The 18300-nt window shown below is 47.3% G+C and overlaps 1 protein-coding gene across 7 annotated transcripts; it reads left to right on the top strand.

Moving 5' to 3' along the window:
* Nucleotides 1-2918: 2918 nt before the first annotated feature.
* Nucleotides 2919-17429, top strand: LYRM9 (LYR motif containing 9). Of its 7 annotated transcripts, none has more exons than XM_084823065.1 (5): nt 2919-3018; nt 3479-3556; nt 10060-10198; nt 11483-11575; nt 13591-17429. In XM_084823065.1, the coding sequence occupies exons 3-5, from the start codon at nt 10073-10075 to the stop codon at nt 13606-13608; spliced, it is 237 nt and encodes a 78-aa protein (XP_084679191.1). In that variant the 5' UTR covers nt 2919-3018; nt 3479-3556; nt 10060-10072; the 3' UTR covers nt 13609-17429. The 7 variants fall into 7 exon arrangements, with proteins under 7 accessions (XP_084679191.1, XP_084679193.1, XP_084679197.1 ...); XM_084823071.1 differs by having other exon boundaries at nt 2949-3018; nt 3479-3559; nt 13591-15384; XM_084823070.1 differs by having other exon boundaries at nt 2999-3087.
* The last annotated feature ends 871 nt before the right edge of the window (nt 17430-18300 follow it).

Here is an 18300-nt window from a genome sequence, read left to right as displayed (position 1 = left end):
TCACAGCCTGGGAGCCCCTTCTATAAAGGCCCTGCTTCTAGGGGCAGAACCACACCAAAAAGGTAGTTGGAGCAGGGCCTGATTTGATGAAGTCCTACTTGGAACATGCCAAGTTTAATTGAGGAATTATGACCTACGAGGGGAGAAGGCCTGCCAAGAAGGGTAATTTCCTGGATTGGGTCCCAGTTTCCTTCAGAGGGACACAGGCAGCAGGGCGGAGAGGCAAATCTTGCAGAATACCAAGGGTAACACACACAAAACCAGCCCCGTAAGGACTCCGCATGCTCAACAGCCATGGAGCGTTGAGGGTCAGTAGTTGAAGAAGAACGGAAGACTGGGCGGAAGAGTGGAATGGCCTGTTTGAAGGATATAGCTTTCTGGAACCCTGAAGAAGAGCGCTGCTGCTAGGAGGTGAAGATGCACTGCAACATTTTGTTGCAGGGAAGATGGAGGACGAAGAGGAAGACAAGAAAGGGAAGGGGAGAAGGAGAAGGCTATTCTCCCCTATGTCCCAGTCGGCCACCTAAGGTCCTCTGAGGGCTCTCTGCTGCGGCTGCCTCACGTGAGATCGGCAGCCACGTGCAAGAGGACCTTTTCCTTTGCCGCCCCTCAGTTGTGGAACGACCTGCCGGTTGAAATGCACCTGCTGACCTCGTTGAAGGTTTTTAAGCAGGCATTAAAGACTCGTTTATTCCGGCAGGCCTTCCCTTTGCAGAACTCTCATTCCTTTTGCTGACTCTTGTATACTGTTTTTAAGCTGGGTGGGTTTTAAGCTGGGTTGTTTTTATTGCTGGATTTTTCGTTAAACTGTTTTTAGTCCAAAGTTGTTTTTAGGTATATGTTGTTTGTGTATACTGTCTGTGTGCTTTTATGTAAATGGCTTTTAAACTTTGTATATTGCATTTTAATGTTCTAACTTTTGTAAACCACCCAGACAGCTTCTGCTATGGGGCAGTATAGAAATGTAATAAAGAAAAATAAAAAAATTTAAAAAATGATTTCAGTAGTGAAATTGACCATTAACAAGAACAAAAGATCCAGTTCATGCATACATTATCCTAATACAGGGCTGGGGAACCTATGGCCCTCCCATACGTCCCAGCCAGCATGGCCAATGTTTGGGGACGATGGGAACTGTACTCCCACAACAATTGGAGGGACACAGATTGCCCACCCTGACTACAAAATGTACTGTATAAAATGGAACCTGCTTCCAATGCCAGATCTCAAAGTCTTTCTAATGAAACCAAGAGAAGCATGCCTGTAAGCATGTGCAGGGTGCCAGCTGACCATCACACATCTAGGACTAAGGCCTGAGTTGCCCTCCATTTTTTTCCCCCACCAGGCTCCTCCTGTCCCTTCACACAGTGGCGTGGTAGGCAGATGTTCAACAGGCAAAGCTTTCCTGGAAAATCGGCACCTGTTGAATTTCTGCCTGTCACATGGCCTTGCCAGGAAGAAAATGATAGCAATCCAACACCAGGCAATGCCAGATTCACCTCCTCTCTAGAAACTGCAGTCACGGGAAGTTTGGAGAAGGCTATCAATGGCTACTAGTCCCGTTGGCCATGTGCTATCTCCAGTACCAGAAGCAGTAAGCTTATATACACCCGTTGCTGGGGAACATGGGTGGGAGGGTGCTGTTGCGCTCATGCCCTGCTTGTGGGTTCCTGGTCGACAGCTGGTTGGCCACTGCGTGAACAGAATGCTGGACTAGACGGACCCTTGATCTGATCCGGCAGGGCTCTCCTTATGTTCTGATGGCGTGTGCTTCGCAATTTGCTCGCCAGAGGGCGCCCTTTCCCTGCCTGAAGCCCGCTCGCGTCGGAGTGACTCCGCGTCGCTGATTGACCGCAGCATAGAGAGAGAGAAAGTCTCATACACGCCAAACTTCTGGTTGCAAGCGATATATTTTGTCTGTTTGTTTGTTCCCTTCTCCAGGGGCAGAAATGGCAGCTACCCATATAAAACTACGGAGAAAGCTCGAATTTTGCTTTAGGAGTGGCCGGGCAGCAGGTATCCAGAAAAGCCCAAAGACAGCAGCAAAGACAGGACTTAAGGTCTTTTTTAAAAACTGGGATCTTATTTCATTGTTCAGCATTTAAAACTGCAGTGTGACTGCATGCAAGTGCCTGAAGTGCGTCTTTGTGCATTGCAACCGAGTGCTGGGTTTGGGCTGGGAAGGGGGTGCGAGGGGGAAATTCAAACCAGGCTCAGCCTGACCCCCGCCCCCAACCTGCAAGATTAACGGGACTACATTGCAGGGCTGTTGCAAGCCTCCCTCTCTCTCCGTCCCAGCCCGCACCCGTCCTGCGATAAGGGAATAACGGACTGTTTTTCATAGAGGAATCAAAGGGTTGGAAGGGGCCTGCAAGACCATCGAGTCCACCCCCCTGCTCAATGCAGGAAGCCTGGTTCCCAGGCGGTCGCCCATCCAAGTACGAACCAGGGCTGGCCCTGCTTAGCTTCCGAGATGAGGCGCATCCAGCCCTTTGCTCGCATTGCAAAGTTGCATCGGTGGGGTTGCTTTTAAAAACGTAAAAACGAAACAAAGTAAAAGAAATCCACGTGAGATTAGACCTGAGTTAGAAAGAGCAGGAACGCCTCTCGTTGCTGCTATCTTCTGTTTGAGGGAGAAACGGAGCCACCAATCCCTTAACAATTACGGCAAAATCCTGGATTTTTTCCATTGATTTCCATGGGTAGCTTCCACTGCCGCCCTGGGGAGACTGAAGCTGCCCATTTAGACCCACTTCTAAAGTCATCCCCATTGAAATATCCCCATTGGAACCCGTGGGGATGACGTCTGGACAGACACGTGTGGGATTGTACTGCAGGGGAAGAAAAAAAAAGAGAGGCTTTTTTAACCCGGGAGCTTCCTATCCAGACGAGGCGAAGCGTTCCTCTACAGGTTTCTTATCTCTGGGTTGCCCAGAGGAAGCCAACGGCGGAGGCGCTGGCGAGGTGCGCTGCAAAAGCACCTGACTGCGCACGCGCCACAGGGAGGTTGGCGCTTTGGTAAGGAGGGGTGCTTGGAACGCTGGGGGAAGAGCGCGGCGCGTCTGGGGTTGGAGGCAGCGCAGTGCAGTACGGTGCGGTACAATGCAATGCAATGCAATGCAGTTCGGTCCGCTGGAGGCTGAATGCTGGGGCGGGCCTCAAGACACAGACTGGGAGAAGGCGGGCTATATATCGTTTTGGGGCGCAATGCGGATAGAGGGAGCGGTATGCTGGAGCAAAGCAAATGTTACGGGCTCACGAATGCGCAGGGGGCTCTGCAAGGCGGTGAGGGACAGCGTGAAATGCTATGGGTGCAAACCCGTGGGAGCTAAGGCTGTTGGGTGTGTGTGGGGCTGATGTTTTAGTATGGTTATATGTCACTGTGCCTCCAAGGAACTTCATGCGGGGAGCATGTATCTCTTTTTCCCACCCCATTTTATCCTTACAACGACCCTGCAAGGTCTTTTTCTTTTGGCAGAGGTGAGAGTTGCTATTTTCCTGTGCTGTGCCATCGGGAAGAATTCCTGCTTAACTCCGGCTGCAAGCCACCCGCCAGGTAGTGGTGATGCTCCCATTTTTAAAATACTCCTACTATTATTATTATTAATTGCATTTCTGTACTGCCCCATAGCGGAAGCTCTCTATAACAATTCTAGAAATGTTTTATTTAAAGTTGTGGTAACAGCCTCTCTGCTGATACAATGGCGGCATTTAAGTGGCAGTTAACAGCTTTATTTATTTATTTATTTATTTGATATTTGTTATTTGAAACATATATCATTAAGATCTCAGGGCGGCGTACAGATAAAATCAATTTAAACAATAAATTGTTTACATTAAATTTAAGTGTAAAACAATAAATAATTTAAACAGCTAAAAACATATTAAACCGTTAAACAAACTAGTACCAATTAAAATCTAAAACAATAAAACAGTTAAAACAGGGTGCAAACTCAGGGAATGCATTTAGACCTCAAAGGCTTTGGTAAATAGAGACGTTTTTATTTGGCGCCGAAATGAGACCAATCGGGCCTCCAAGGGGAGAGCATTCCACAACCGGGGTGCCACAGCAGAGAAGGCCCCCTTGCACGTCCCACCGTAGTGTGTGTCTTGCTCTGGTGGGATGCAGAGGAGGGCCCCTCCAACAGATCTCAGTCCTCGGGCAGGCATATGTACAATCCATGCTGCCCGGTAGAATGGACAAATGACTTGAATGTCAGAAGATCCCTGTTGGGTCAGACCCAAAGTCCATCTAGTTGGATAGTCCAAAGTCCACCCCAATCTGGTGCCCTCCAGATGTGCTCAGAGTTGAAGTCCAAAAACATCTGGAGACCTGCCTCCTGCCCACCCCTGTTGTAGACAACAGCGAAGTAGATACCCCAGTGGGTACCATCTGTAGCATTCTCTTATGATCAAGAAACCACCACTGAGGCAAGATGGTTGAAATATAGCTATTTCTATTTGGCCAGGAGTGTGTTTGCACAGCTGAGGCTATTGTGCCAACTGCCCCTGTTCACAGAGGTGCCACAATCACACATGCCTTAGAAACATCCTGTTTGGACTACTGTAACGTATTCTACGCGGGGCTGCCTTTGAAAACGGTTCGGAAACTTCAGCTGGTCCGGAGTGTTGCAGCCATACTGTTGACCGGAGCTGGTTACAGGGAGCACACGACTCCCTTGTTACAGCAACTTCAGTGTTTTCAGGCAGAATTCAAAGTGCTGGTTATGACCTATAATGCCCTAATATTTTATTAGGATGTTTATATCCCACCTTTTTTCCTCTTGCAAGGAACTCAAGGCGGCGTACATAATCCTCCTCCTCTCCATTTTATCCTCACAACAACAACCCTGTGAGGTAGGCTGGGCTGAGAGTCTGCGACTGGCCCAAAGTCACCCAGTGAGCCCCCATGGCTGGGTAGGGACTAGAACCTGGATCTCCCAACTCCCGGTCCAACAGTCTGGCCACTACACCACATTGGACTAGGCTGCCTGAAAGATCGCCTTCTCCCATACAAGCCTGCCCAGTCCTGAAGACCATGTGGAGAGGCCCCTCTTTTGAGACCACCGCCTTCAGAGGCGCATTTGGTGGTGACCCGAGAGAGGGCCTTTTCAGTGGTAGCTTCCAGGCTGTAGAACTCCCTCCCAAGGGAGGCTTAGGTTCGCTCCCTGTCTGCTGTCCTGTCAGCAGCCAAAGACCACTTTATTCAAGAAGGCCTTTTGCCTGCAAGTGGGTCTGTCGCTTGGATGCTGTTTTTTATTTCCTTATTCTGTAATGGTTATGTTTTTGTCGCCTTTTAATATTGTTTTAATCCATTGTAATTGTGCCTGTAAGCCTCCTTGAGTGCCATTTTTTGGTGGAAAGGCGGGGCACAAATCAAATCAATCAGTAAATTTCTCAACTGAGAGATCAGCTGATTAACTCATACCCAGAAAAGTGCCAGGCTCAAACTGCACTGAGCTCTCTCTAGCTCCTAGCCACCTGTGACTAGTTTCTTCTTCTGGGAGTTGCTCTTATGAACTTGAGCACGCTCCGGGAGAGAGCGCAGGACAGGAAGGCCTGGCGTGCTATGGTCCATGGGGTCACGAAGAGTCGGACACGACTGAACGACTGAACAACAACAACAACAACATATGCTACACCGTTGGTCCATCTAACTCAGTATTGTCTATGCTGACAGGCAGCGATTTCCCAGGCTTCAGACTAGGTCTTTCTCAGCCCTACCTGGAAACCGAACCTGCAATTTTGAGAGCCAGTGTGGTGTAGTGGCTAGAGTGCTGGACTGAGAGTCAGGAGATCCGGGTTCTAGTCCCCACTTGGCCATGGGAGCTCACTGGGTGACTTTGGGCCAGTCACACACTCTCAGCCCAACCCACCTCACAGGGTTGTTGTTGTGAGGATGAAATGGATGAGGAGAATTAGGGGGATTATGTACGCCGCCTTGAGTTCCTTGGAGGAAAAAAGGCAGGATATAAATGTGATAAATAAATAAATAAATGTCTATGCAAAGCATGCACCCTGCCACTGAACTACACCCTGGCGGACTGTCTCCTGAGTAAATACGCATCGGTGGCAATCCTGCGCACACTTATTTGGGAGCAATCCCCGTTGAACTTAGCAGGACGTTTCTGAGTACACATGCAAGGCCAGGCTACACAAAGTTTCTGCTGCTTCTTGTTACTGTGGCGTGTTGCAGGCATGCACGCATCCCGAAGGTTCCCGGAACGCAAAAGCTCTCTTTCGGCACTCGCCTACCTATCATAATGATGAGTCAATAATAAAAATGAGCTGGAGGGGGTGCACTGGAACGTGTGATTCCAAGGCGTGAGAATGTCTAAAGCTCGCACGGCAGATTAAACCTCGCGTAGTAGAGACTCTCGAGAAAGTCAACTGTGCATTAAAGCCCATGGACTCGCCCCGGTGCACAGTAAACAACCGAGACAGAGCGCGGGTGTAAATAAGCCCGCGGCGTAGGTGTGTTCACTGAGGCAAGCCTTCCATCCCATGCTTTCTTGATTTATTTGCCGAGTGACTCTGAAATATAATAACCGCGCTAGTTTGTTAATTTTTAGATGTTTAACAGATGGCAAACCAACTGTTAAATCAGTGCCAAATTGAAATCTTGATTTAATGCTTTTTAATGGCAGTAAGGCCTTCCAAGTCTTGGCATGCCTGTGAGTTTGCTTTCTACAGCAAAAGTTGATACGTCTTACACGATTTGATTTCAAATCGTGCTGAACTTCAGAATGATGTATTGTTTTCCAGGATTCATATTATCCATTTGTATTGATTACGTTTGAATCCTCCCCCTTCCTTCAAGCTGCTTGGGTCAGCATACATGGCCCCTTACCCTCCATTTTACCACACAACATCCCTGTGAGGTAGGTTAGGCTGAGAGAGATATTGACTAGACCCAAGATCAACCAGTGAACCTCATGTATGGCCACGTGGGCTTTTGAACCTGGTACTTCCCAGCTTGTAGACCAGAGATGGGCAACTTTGGGGGTCCGGGGGCCACTTTCCACCCCCCCGGATACCCCTGCAGGCCATATTTCTGCTGCTGCAGCACTGAAATTTTGTGGTGCAGTGGTGGAAGCATTAATAGAAGTATAGCTTCCAAATCATGTGAAGTACTAGTTCCCCTCTACTCAGTACTGGTTAGGCCTCATCTGGAGTATTGTGTCCAGTTCTGGGCACCACACTTTAAGAAGGATGCAGATAAACTGGAGAGGGTTCAGAGGAGGGTGACGAAGATGATCCGGGGACTGGAAACAAAGCCCTACGAGGAGTGACTGAAAGAACTGGGAATGTTTAGCCTCGAGAAGAGAAGACTGAGGGGAGATATGATAGCGCTCTTCAAGGACTTCAAAGGTTGTCCCAGAGAGGAAGGCCAGGATCTCTTCTTGTCGTCCCAGAGTGCAGGTCATGGAATAATGGGCTGAAGTGACAGGAAGCCAGATTCCGGCTGAACATCAGGAAAAACTTCCTGACTGTTAGAGCAATATAAAAGTGGAACCAATTCCCTAGGGAGGTACTGGGCTCTCCCACACTGGAGGCAGTCAAGACGAGGCTGGACAGCCACCTGTCAGGGATGCTGTGAAATGGATTCCTTCATCGAGCCGGGGGTTAGACTCGATGGTCTTACAGGCCCCTTCCAACCCTACAATTCTATGATTCTATGAAGCTGGACAGCCATCTGTCAGGGATGCTCTGACTTAGATTCTTGCATTGAGCAGGGGGTTGGACTCAGTGGTCTTATAGGCCCCTTCCAACCCTACTATTCTATTTTTCCTGACTGTTAAAGCAATACGACCATGGAACCAATTCCCTAGGATGGTGGTGGGGTCTCCCACACTGGAGGCATTTGAGATGAGGCTGGGCAGCCACCTGTCAGGGATGCTCTGACTTGGATTCCTGCGTTGAGCAGGGGGTTGGACTCGATGGCCTTGTAGGCCCCTTCCAACCCTACGATTCTATGATTCTATGAAAAAAAATGGTTTCCTACTGAAATTCAGCAGCAAACTACTACAGAGGCTTAAAAGGGACAAATGTAGCTTGTCCCTAAAACCACCAATTTCTTTGTTGCAGCCACTGTAAATTTCGGTGGCATGGGGGCACCAGAGGCCTGGACCTCCTGTTTGCGGACTGCGAACTGCATGTCACCCACCCCTGTCCTAGACCAACAAGGAGATCACATTGGCTCTCTCACACTGGGTTCATGATAACCAGAAGTCCAAGTTACCTTAACTCCTCGGCCCTCACTCCCAAGAGACATAAGCCTAGCGGGACATGTTTTTGAGTAAATGTTGTGCTGTCAATACATGTAACAGCACTTCATAAAATGATAGAATGGGATGGAGTCTTAAAGGTCATCCAGTCCATCCCCACTGCTGATGCAGAAAATCCACCAGTACAGCAGCCCTGATAGGTGGCTGTCCAGTCTGCTTAAAAACCTCTATCAAAGGAGAATCCACCACCTTCCAAGGTAGTCTGTCTGTTCCACTGTCAAAATAGCTTGTAATACCAGGAATTTCTACCTAATGTTAAGTCAAAATCCCTTTTCTTGTCATTTGAAACTGTTGGTTCGTGTCCTACCCCCTGGAGCAGGGGTGGGCAACTTCTGGCCTTCCAGATGTTTTGGCCTACAAGTCCCATCAGCCATAGCCAAGATAGCAGACGGTGAGGGCTGATGGGAGTTGTAGGCCAAAACATCTGGAGGACCACATGTTGCCATCCCTGCTCTGGAACAACGGAAAAACAAATTTTCTCCATCCTCTAGTGACAACCCTTCAAATATTTTGTGATGACTTTTGTATTGCTTCTCAATCGCCCCTTCTCCAAGCCAGACACACCCAACTCCTTCAACTTGTCCTCATAGCTATTCAGGACGCTCACCTTCTTGTCCCCCTCCTCTGGACCCCATTATTTTTGCCATTCTCCTTCCCTTTCTCGCCTTGCTCTGTTCCCCAACTGACTCTGCACTTAACATTGTAAACCCCTTGGGGCAGGGACCTGCCTTTTTGTTTTGCTTGGGTTGTGAAGGGCCAGGTATGCTGATGGTGTTGTTTAAACACCTACAAGCCAGTTCTCTTGAGAAATGGAAGTCTGGGTGGAGCTGTGCAGGTAGATTCTAGTTTGATTCTCAGTGAGTGCAGAGTTACCAGGGGCAGAGAACAGTTGGGACTGCTGAAGCCACCCCTTTACATCATTCCCTCTATTTCCAATGTTCCACCGGTGAGTGCCGTTGTTTATGTAGCCAAAATGGCATCACCCACACACAAGAGGGAGATATCAGCAGGCTTGGAGGGCTCCCAAGGCCTATTGAAGTAGAAGAAAAAAGGGAAAAAAACACCTACGTGTGCGTGGGGTGGAGGGGACCGCAAAAACAGTCCAGTGAGGACTGAGCATGCTCAGTGGTCAGAGAATGCCAAGTGTCTGGGGGAAGGAAAATGGAATGTAGTCTCACAGAGGAGGGTATGGCTGGCTGGAGCAGTGACATTTTGTTTCTGGTGATGCATCTCAGTTGTTCTCCCTTATAAGCAAACGGCTGCTATTCACACCAATAGGGAAATTATCACAGCACTACAGTGGAGACATTCTTGCGTTAAGAGCAAAACCTTCCCTCTAAGTTCCATCTTTTAAGACAAGGATCCTACAGGGGGAGGGGGGCAAGGTGTCTCTGCAGTGTGTCCAGAGGCACATTGCACTCCCCAGGAGCCCTTGTAATGTACAAGCCTGCTTTACTCCCCCCTTTACCTGTCAGAAGAACAGCCATATATCCAGTGTAATTAATTATTAACTAAGGGTGCAATCCTATGCAAGTTTAGACAGAAAAAAGGCCTGCAATTCCCAGCATGCCCCAGCCAGCCAGATTGTTCCTTAATAACTGCAGTGCATTAAATTACCCGCTGAATGGGGCCATTCCATCAAACTGCTCATTGCTTTTCTTTTCATGGATAAAGGTCTTGCTGTTGCAGGTGCTGTTGCGGTGGCTCGTGTGATCTGCTTGGCCTCGAACATGTTTGTGCTTTATCGCCTTTCCTTTATTTCTTCGGCTAGTTGATGGTGGACGATGGGTCCCCTCCCCGGGGCAGAATTGGTGAAGAGGCCGTTACAGCTGTACCGTTACTTGCTCCGTTGCTGCAAGGAGCTGCCGGGGAAAAACGTCCAAGATCACTACAAGCACACAGTCCGGCAGGTACGGAGACAGCTGCTCGCCGCCAAGGGCGGTACAGACCGCCTTGAAGAATTAGGCGCAAACTCGACATAAGCCCAGTGTTTTGTTCCCAACGATAGACAGCTGGATGGTTCTGGGAAATTCGCTGCGATTGGTGCTGGTTCCAGGTACTGGTTCCATTGTCACTGCCACCCCCCTGATTTGGCCTCTCTCTTGGGCTAGAGCTAGAGAGCAAGCAAGAAAACAGCCATTTTGTGAGAACACCCACGACACTGCCTCAAAATTCCAAATGTGCCCACCGGCCCAAAAACGTTGGGGACCCCTGCTCTGATTCTGTGCATGTTGACTTGGAATTAAGACCCAGTTCCGATGTAACTACGTTGGTCTGATAAACTATGATTGGTTGGACCAAGAACGTGCGTTGTTCCCATGCGCTTTCTACTCCCCTCCCCTTCTCCCTCGTGCCTTCACTCGAGACATCCAGGGTTCGTTAAAGCACAGCTTCTCGTGATGTCTGAACTGGGAAACGATGCTTTTGGTTCTGGCTATAAGTCAGGATTGCAAATCATGGTTTGATTCTGGTTTGCAGGCCAGGATCGTACCTGAGCTTAAAGCCCATTTTCCCATTTCAGACCTAAGAGAAATTGTGGCTGAACAAAGCTCAGAACCCTCGGGAACCCTAGAGCTCTTGTGTTACGGTGTGAGAGGGAGGAGAGGCGAAAGCATGGCGCTTGTCCTTGGTTCAAAGGACCATGGTTTATTGGCCACGGAGTTAAGAGGGGCTTGCTTCCTAATAAATGAACATAGACCCTTCCAAGCCTAGAATTTTACTATTCCCCTGACGCTGTGATCAAGGCATCAAAGAATTTTACCCAGAAGAGAGCAGCCGTGGATGGGTCAAGTGCTCTCTGAAAGCCAGCATGGGTGGTGATTATATGGGGGGCGGGGTTATGGGCACCATAGGTCTGCCCCAGTTCCCAAGACCCGGTGGAGGGTGGCAGCACTGGTATGCAGACTCCCATCTTGCTCGGAGAGGAGAAGAAACCCAATCATCTTCTCCAAGATAGAGTTGTTTGTCTTCTTTGTTTTTGTTTTTTTACTGCATTTTAAAGTTCTGTTGTTTCGATAATTTCACGTAAACTGCTTTGTGAGTTCAGTCTATAAAGCAGTATATTAATACTTTTAATTAATTAATAATATTAACAACAACAACAATAAAGTATGCTCTAGGCTGCAGCCATAGCTCTCTGGATGAGTTGTTGCCGTTAACTGGGTGGGTCCCTTTTGGGGCCAATTGTTTCGCAGAGCTTCCAAGTCCACGCGGACGAAGACAATCCTGAAAGGATCCAGCAGATTATCAAGAGGGCCATTGAAGACGCCGACTGGGTGATGGAGAAAGTGAGTATTCCCTACGATGTTCTGGTTCTTAAAGCCGGGTCACCCAAACGGCGCGAGATGTTGACAGCAGGCACCGCTGTCAGTCGGCATCCCACCTCAAGAGTTTCTCTGGCTTCTCCTTCCAATGCAGCTGCGTTCCTCATTCAGAGGACTTCACTGCAGAGGACGCAGTCATGATATTTCTAATGCCAGGGCTTAGCCCTGTAACCCGTATGCCGGATAAGGGACATGCGTAGGTGCAACAGCAGCACTCCCCCTGCTGGAGTGGAGGAGTAACTGCACTCTCCCCCTGCCAAGGAATACCTGGACCCTATTGGGCTTCCTTTGTTGCCATTTTTACTCTCCCTCCCTACACAATGCCAGCACTTGAGGAACACAGGAACCTGCCTTCTGTCACCTCCGACTATTTGTCCTCCAGGCCCATATTGTTTACCTTGTTAATTTGTATTGTTATTTGTAAGTTGGGAGCTGCCTCAAGAGGGTTTGACCCATAATGGTATCCTATAAATATTTAAAATAAAGAAAATAAAAACAGTATAAAATAGAGACAGGCTCAGCAGATGAAAGCTACAGTCACCACAGAAAACATCTGCCCAGCAAGGCAAAAGCTTGCTGGAACAGTAAAGTGTTCACCAAATGTCAGAGGACGGCATGAGTAGGGGCCAAACGAACATCATGGGGTGTGGTATTCCACAACCTGGGTGTAGCCACTGAAAAGGCCCTGTCTCTTGTCCCAACCAGTCATATTCCCATGATAGTTGGGGTATATAGAAAATCCTGTCCTCTAGGTTTCATGGATACTCTCCACCCATACCGTGCACAGATTTATGGCACAGCGGTGATTTGAACCCAGGTCTCCAGGACTAAACAAAGCACTTTGCCCACTCTGACTTGGCAGCTCTTGGAGGAAACCCCTGTGTGTAGCCAGGTCAGCACATCTTAGGGCATCTCTACATGGGGCTTTTATCGTGCGCTTGTGATTGGTCACTCCTGGAAGTTTGTGGGTCCTTTACGTGACATTGTCAACCTCCAGGGCCTCTCCCGTGATTTGTGATCATTATTGTGTCTTTTTTCTTAACGGGGATAATCCACTATTTTCTCTATGAAGCACAACAGCAGCTGGGTGCAGTTGCACAATTCTACTATACCACAGTGCCATCGAGTGGCTGTATAATGAAACATATTGAACATACAGAGAAAGGAAATCCCCCCCCCAAAAGCGCATGTAAAGAAGCCAGTCTTAATCCCGCAAAGAATCTGAAAGCAGAAGACCCGGTAAAGATGCAGGATAAAACCCTGGTGTAGAGTAGCCCTTAGATTCTCCCCAGCTCCTAATTCTGCTACTGGTGATGTTTTAAAGTTTTTACATAATTTTTGAAGTTTTTAAATTATAAGTCGCCTATTCGGGTCAAAGGGCGACTCATAAATGTATGAATAAATCATATGAAAATAAGTAAGCCCTGCAGGTATCAGTGGAACTCAGTCTCAAATAAATGTGTATAGGATGTTGGCTTTAAGTATGCCCATGCATTAATATGATCACAAGAGGTCTTCTTCATACCCCTTCTACAAGAGAAGTGCGCTTACCATGGAAAACAGAGGGCCTTCTCTGCGGTGGCACCCCCATTTTGGAATGCCCTCCCACAGAAGGTAGGCCCGATGCTGCCACCGTATTGTTTTTGACACCACATTAAATCCTTTTTATTTGCACAGGCATTTAAAAAAGGAAGAAAAGAAATTATTATACATTTACACTGTAATGTGTATTTTTTAAGCAAGTTGAAATGATTTTAATGCCTTTCAGTTTTACTGTTTTATATTTAGATGTCAGTTCATTTTGTTGTATAAGATGTTTAATTTTTGTGTGTGTTCCCCTTGCTCCCCGAAACCCTCTTTAGGATGAAGGTGCGGTATATAAATATTTAAAATAATTTTTAAAAATAAGAGTTGAATCCATGTTAGAAATCATTTTGTTAATCCCCTTGCCTTGGTCTTTCTTCTCCTGTCCTTTTTAGTACAAGAAACGGAAGTAAGAAGGGGGAAAGTGGACAGAGAGGAGGGAACTTCTTTCTTGACCTAACTGGACGGAGAACACCAGTTTGGAACAACACCCTGTTACCAGAGCGCATGGCTTTGCTTCACTGATCGTAAAATGCAAGGCGATAAGCTCTGCCTTGACCACACCAGGTTGTGTTTCAGGAAGTTCTTTGCCATCGACACCCAGTAGTGGACAAGTGGTATGTTATCAAGAGTAGCCAAACGTTGATTTCAGGTTTGAACGTCGAACTCCGTTAGAGATGAGGTCGACGTTCCTAGTTTGTTCAGAGCCTGTGGAGATCGCAGTTCGGCAAGCTGTACTTCCAGGACTCAGCTTTCAGATGAATAAAGAACGTTGCTGTGTGTTGCTAGAATTTGGGGGAAATGGGTAGTCCTTGGATTGGAGGCTGCTGTTTACACTGAACTCTTTGTTACAAACAGCGGTATAGTCACCACGCTGCTGCTTGCAACCAAGAGATCAGGTGGGGCTCCCGTACAGCATAGATCGAAGTCTCTACTGCTGGCTTAAATTAAAGCATCCGCTGGCTATGCAAACAAGAAGTGTGCTGTTTTAAGAAACATGTGTCAAATTATATTATGGGGGATTGCATTTTTGGTGGCCCAAAGACAAGAAACAGTTGACGTAGGCACATAAGAAGAGCCCTGCTGGATCCAGGGTCCATCTAGTCCCACATTCTGTACACACAGTGGCCAACCAGCTGTCAACCAGGTACCCACAAGCAGGGCATGATGTTCCCCAGCAACGGATGTACATAGTCTCATTGCCTCTGCTACTGGAGGTAGCACATAGCCATCAAGACTAGTAGCCGTTGATTGCCTTTTCCTCCATGAATTTGTTTAATTCTGTTTTAAAGTCATCCAAATTGGCGGCCATCATTTCATCCTGCGGTAGCAAGTTCCATAGTTTAACTCTGCGCTGCGAGAAGAAGTCCTTCCTTTGATCTGTCCTGAATCTCCCACCAATCAGCACTTTGATTCTGTGCATGTGCAAAAGCTTATTTACACAGAACGAGAGTTCATTTTAAGGAGAGAACTCTCATCCGGGCTTACACAGATGAGTTTGTTATTATCCGAGGAAATGACGAATTCACCCAGGGTAAGTTCGCGTATCGCTACTTGTAAATGGATTCCCGATTCAGCGTGGCACATGAAAACCTGTCAGATATATGGATGTCGGTGTCACCTTTCACAGTGGTGATCATTTATGTGATACATTTACATACATCCATGCTAAGGGAGCATTCTGGAATTCTGTGGGCGGTTTTGACGTTGGGCAACCAGAAAGGTTATCATAAATCTGGAGAAGGTGCTTCATAGGATGATCCTGGTTCTAGTATTTTGAGAGAGGGAGAAAAATGTCTCCCAATCCACATTATCCACACCATCCATAATTTTGAGGACCCCTATCATGTCTCCCCTTAGTTGAGGGATCCATTCTGCATGACATGGAAATAAAGTCTGGGAAGATTATAATATAGTTGTTATTTACCACATATGTACGTACTTTTTCCCGAAGAATCATGGGCAGTTTATTATAATTGGAAGGGCACTGGTATCTTTTTGGCCCTAATACGGAGCCCAGAGCTTCTGCATGTACCCCAAAATGCAGTTGAAAACCCAGTGCCTGCCCCCTCCGCTGCAATTCAGATTCACCATATCCCTAGGGTTTAAAAACAACTTACCATTTATTTTCAAGTGAAAAATCAGAATAAAACAAATTCGGAGAACATCACGGTGTCGGTGAGCCGGACAAATAAACGAAAAAGTAAATGAAAGAAAAGGAACGTATACCTTCTTGAAGAAAAGAAGATAAACAAAACAAAGGCCCTTGAGCCTTTCAGAGTAGGCCCGAGTACAAATCCATCCCAGTTACAACAGGCAAGAGTGTCAAATAACATTTAGACAACAAATCTTTGAAATTGTTCTGGAAAAACATGTTGTGTTCTAAGTGCAGTAACTTCCATCTGCCTATAGAGGGCAGCAGCGCATATTATCACCAGTGTTCCCAATTTAGGGATGTATGAGGAATGGGACTCAGTTCATTTTTGATCAGGATTTACCCAGTTTGCACCTTCTGGACCAAATACGGACACCACAGCAGCCTTGATTTTTGACATTCTGTGGCTGAGCCTTCCCCTTCAGCAGGTAGAATGTTTGTGAACAACCCGTGTAGAGCCCAATCAAGAACAGCCTGGAGAAAGTCACAGGTAGCTGTAGCCAATGTTTTGCTGGATATACCCAAGAATGGTGTGTATATACAGGCACCTACTATAATAATACAAGAATGTCTTGAATTTTGTGGGGAACAGGAGTACTTCATATCAGAGTCAAGAACTCCACGGTAAACACAAGTGTTACTCTCCCAAAACTGCCTCACGGGAAAGAATCCAGGCATCCTAATTCTATATCTTTGAAGAATGAGTTGTCACCTAGTGAATGCACTGTCTTTGGGCATCAGTTGCACCTTCATAATCCCATGGATTTATCCTGCCGCTCTATTGTCCCTGCTCAATTGAATCAGGGCAACCTCCAGATGAGTCTTCTCATTTCTCTCTCCCCAAGAGGGATGTGTGGGGTAGATTAAAACTCGGCACCTGCATAGCCCCTTGGTGGAAAGAAAGAAACATGTTGGTCTTCAGGTTTCAATGACTGACAGCCGTAATGCTCACATCACGCAAAGGAGGGGAGAGGTTGTTGTGCAAAAACCTGGTGGTGTGAAAAGCTCCTTCAGGAAAGGTCACTGAGGTGTTAGTTGAGAGCCAGAGTGGCGCAGTGGTTAGAGTGTTGGATTGGGACTCTGGAGATCTGGGATCTAGTCCCCACTGCGGCCACGAAGCTTACTGGGTGACTTTGGGCCAGTCACTGACTCTCAGCCTAAGCTACCTCACAGGGTTGTTGTGAGGATACATTGGAGAAGCGGAGGACCACGTAAACCGCCTTGGGTTCCTTGCAAGAGGAAAAAAGGCGGGATATAAATGTAATAATAAATAAATTGGTGCCCCTTATGGCTGCAGGAACAGGGAGGGGGGATCCAGTTTCTGTGTGAAGCCTCCTCCCCACACAGAAGTGAGAAGCTTCTCTGTCAACAGCACGACTTGAATGGGAGAGAGAAGGAGAAACAGGTAGGATCCTGAACAATGGGGGCTGGTTGCTCCAGTGTCAGTGGGGCGGTGAATCCGCTCCGGGTTGCTTCGCACCTTGGAGAGCCCCTTTAGAGTTCTGACTGAAACCCGGAGCGGATTCACCACCACACCGACATCGGAACCACCAGTCTCCACTGGTTTTGAAATGTAAACTTTGAACTCTCAATTTTGAACCGCGTGTGTCTGGATTTGTGAGGGAACTGACAGATGAATGACAGAATCCACTTCCAGGGGCAAAACTCAAATGATGGGACTAAAATCCAAATTAGAGCCACCAAAACACTCTGTGTGTGTGTGTTTGATAACCGTTCTACCACACATCGGAAGCTGGTGAGTGGTAAAATTCTCCTTGTCACTTCATCAACTGATACATCATGATCATGCAACCCTCATCTGAAAGTTTCATTAGTCCCACTAATAGCAAACCCAGGTGGTGAGTGCCCATGGTTATGTAGCCAAAACAGGGCCGTTGAGCCTTCAGTGTGGTGGCCCCGTTCCTGTGGAACTCCCTGCCTTTGGAGGTCAGGCAGGAGCCAGCGTTGCATTGCTTTCGACACCTCTTGAAAACATTGTTATAGGCCTTCCTCAAGTGACTGGCCGTGGTTGATCAAACTTGGTTTTATCAGACGTCTCTTTTTAAAGAATTTTAAATTATTTAATGTGATGTTTTTATTCTTCGCATGCTTGTTGTTCACCGCTCCGAGGTCTTTGGATGTGGAGTGGTATACAAATACTGTAAATGGATGGATGCATGGATGGATGGATGGACAGATAGATTAGCAAGGTAAAAGAGATCGGTATGATCAGGGGAACCCTAAGGTTTGTGGAAGTACTTTTTTTTAATGTGAGGGAGCAAAAGCAAATAGAAAACAGCCCCATAAGGACTTAGCTTCCTCAGTAGCCCCAGAAAGTTTACTTCTGCTGGGGAAGAAAAATAGGAAAGGGATGTATGGAATGGCATATCCTGGACAAGAGCATGGCTGGTTGGAAACCGGAGCAGGAACACTCCTGCTTAGAAGGTGAGGAGCTACTGCAATATTTTGTTGCAGGCCCCACACATTGAGTATAAATATGCAAGAATAGTTTTGTTGTGTTTGTTTCTTTTTAAACATGTGGTTACTTTCCCCTGACAAAGCATTTTTAAAATCTCTCTGTGAAGGAGGAAGCAAATTAATAAATAAACACAAATAATGAGTGCACAGAGGGGAGATAGGATAGCGCTCTTCAAGTCCTTGAAAGGCTGTCACAGAGAGGAAGGCCAGGATCTCTTCTCGATCATCCCAGAGTGCAGGACACGGAAGAACGGGCTCAAGTTACAGGAAGCCGGATTCTGGCTGAACAGAAGGAAAAACTTCCTGACTGTTAGAGCAATAGGGAGGCGGTGGGCTCTCCCGTGCTGGAGGCATTCAGGATGAAGCTGGACAGCCATCTATCAGGGATGCTCTCTGAATTGGATTCCTGCACTGAGCAGGAGGTTGGACTCGGTCTTATAGGCGCCTTCCAATCCTACTATGATTCTGTGAA

Source organism: Heloderma suspectum, chromosome 16 (assembly GCF_057233095.1).
Source record: "Heloderma suspectum isolate Gila_16-S chromosome 16, 16-S_ref, whole genome shotgun sequence".
Classification (NCBI taxonomy): Eukaryota; Metazoa; Chordata; class Lepidosauria; order Squamata; family Helodermatidae; genus Heloderma; species Heloderma suspectum.
This window is presented reverse-complemented; position numbering and strand designations above follow the sequence as displayed.

What these genes read in the sequence shown, in the direction of transcription:
- LYRM9 (XM_084823067.1), top strand. Translation starts at nt 10,073, where the DNA reads ATGGGTCCCCTCCCCGGGGCAGAATTGGTGAAGAGGCCGTTACAGCTG. An exon ending in ACAAGCACACAGTCCGGCAG is followed by an intron (nt 10,199 to 11,482) that starts GTACGGAGACAG and finishes ATTGTTTCGCAG; the next exon opens with AGCTTCCAAGTCCACGCGGA.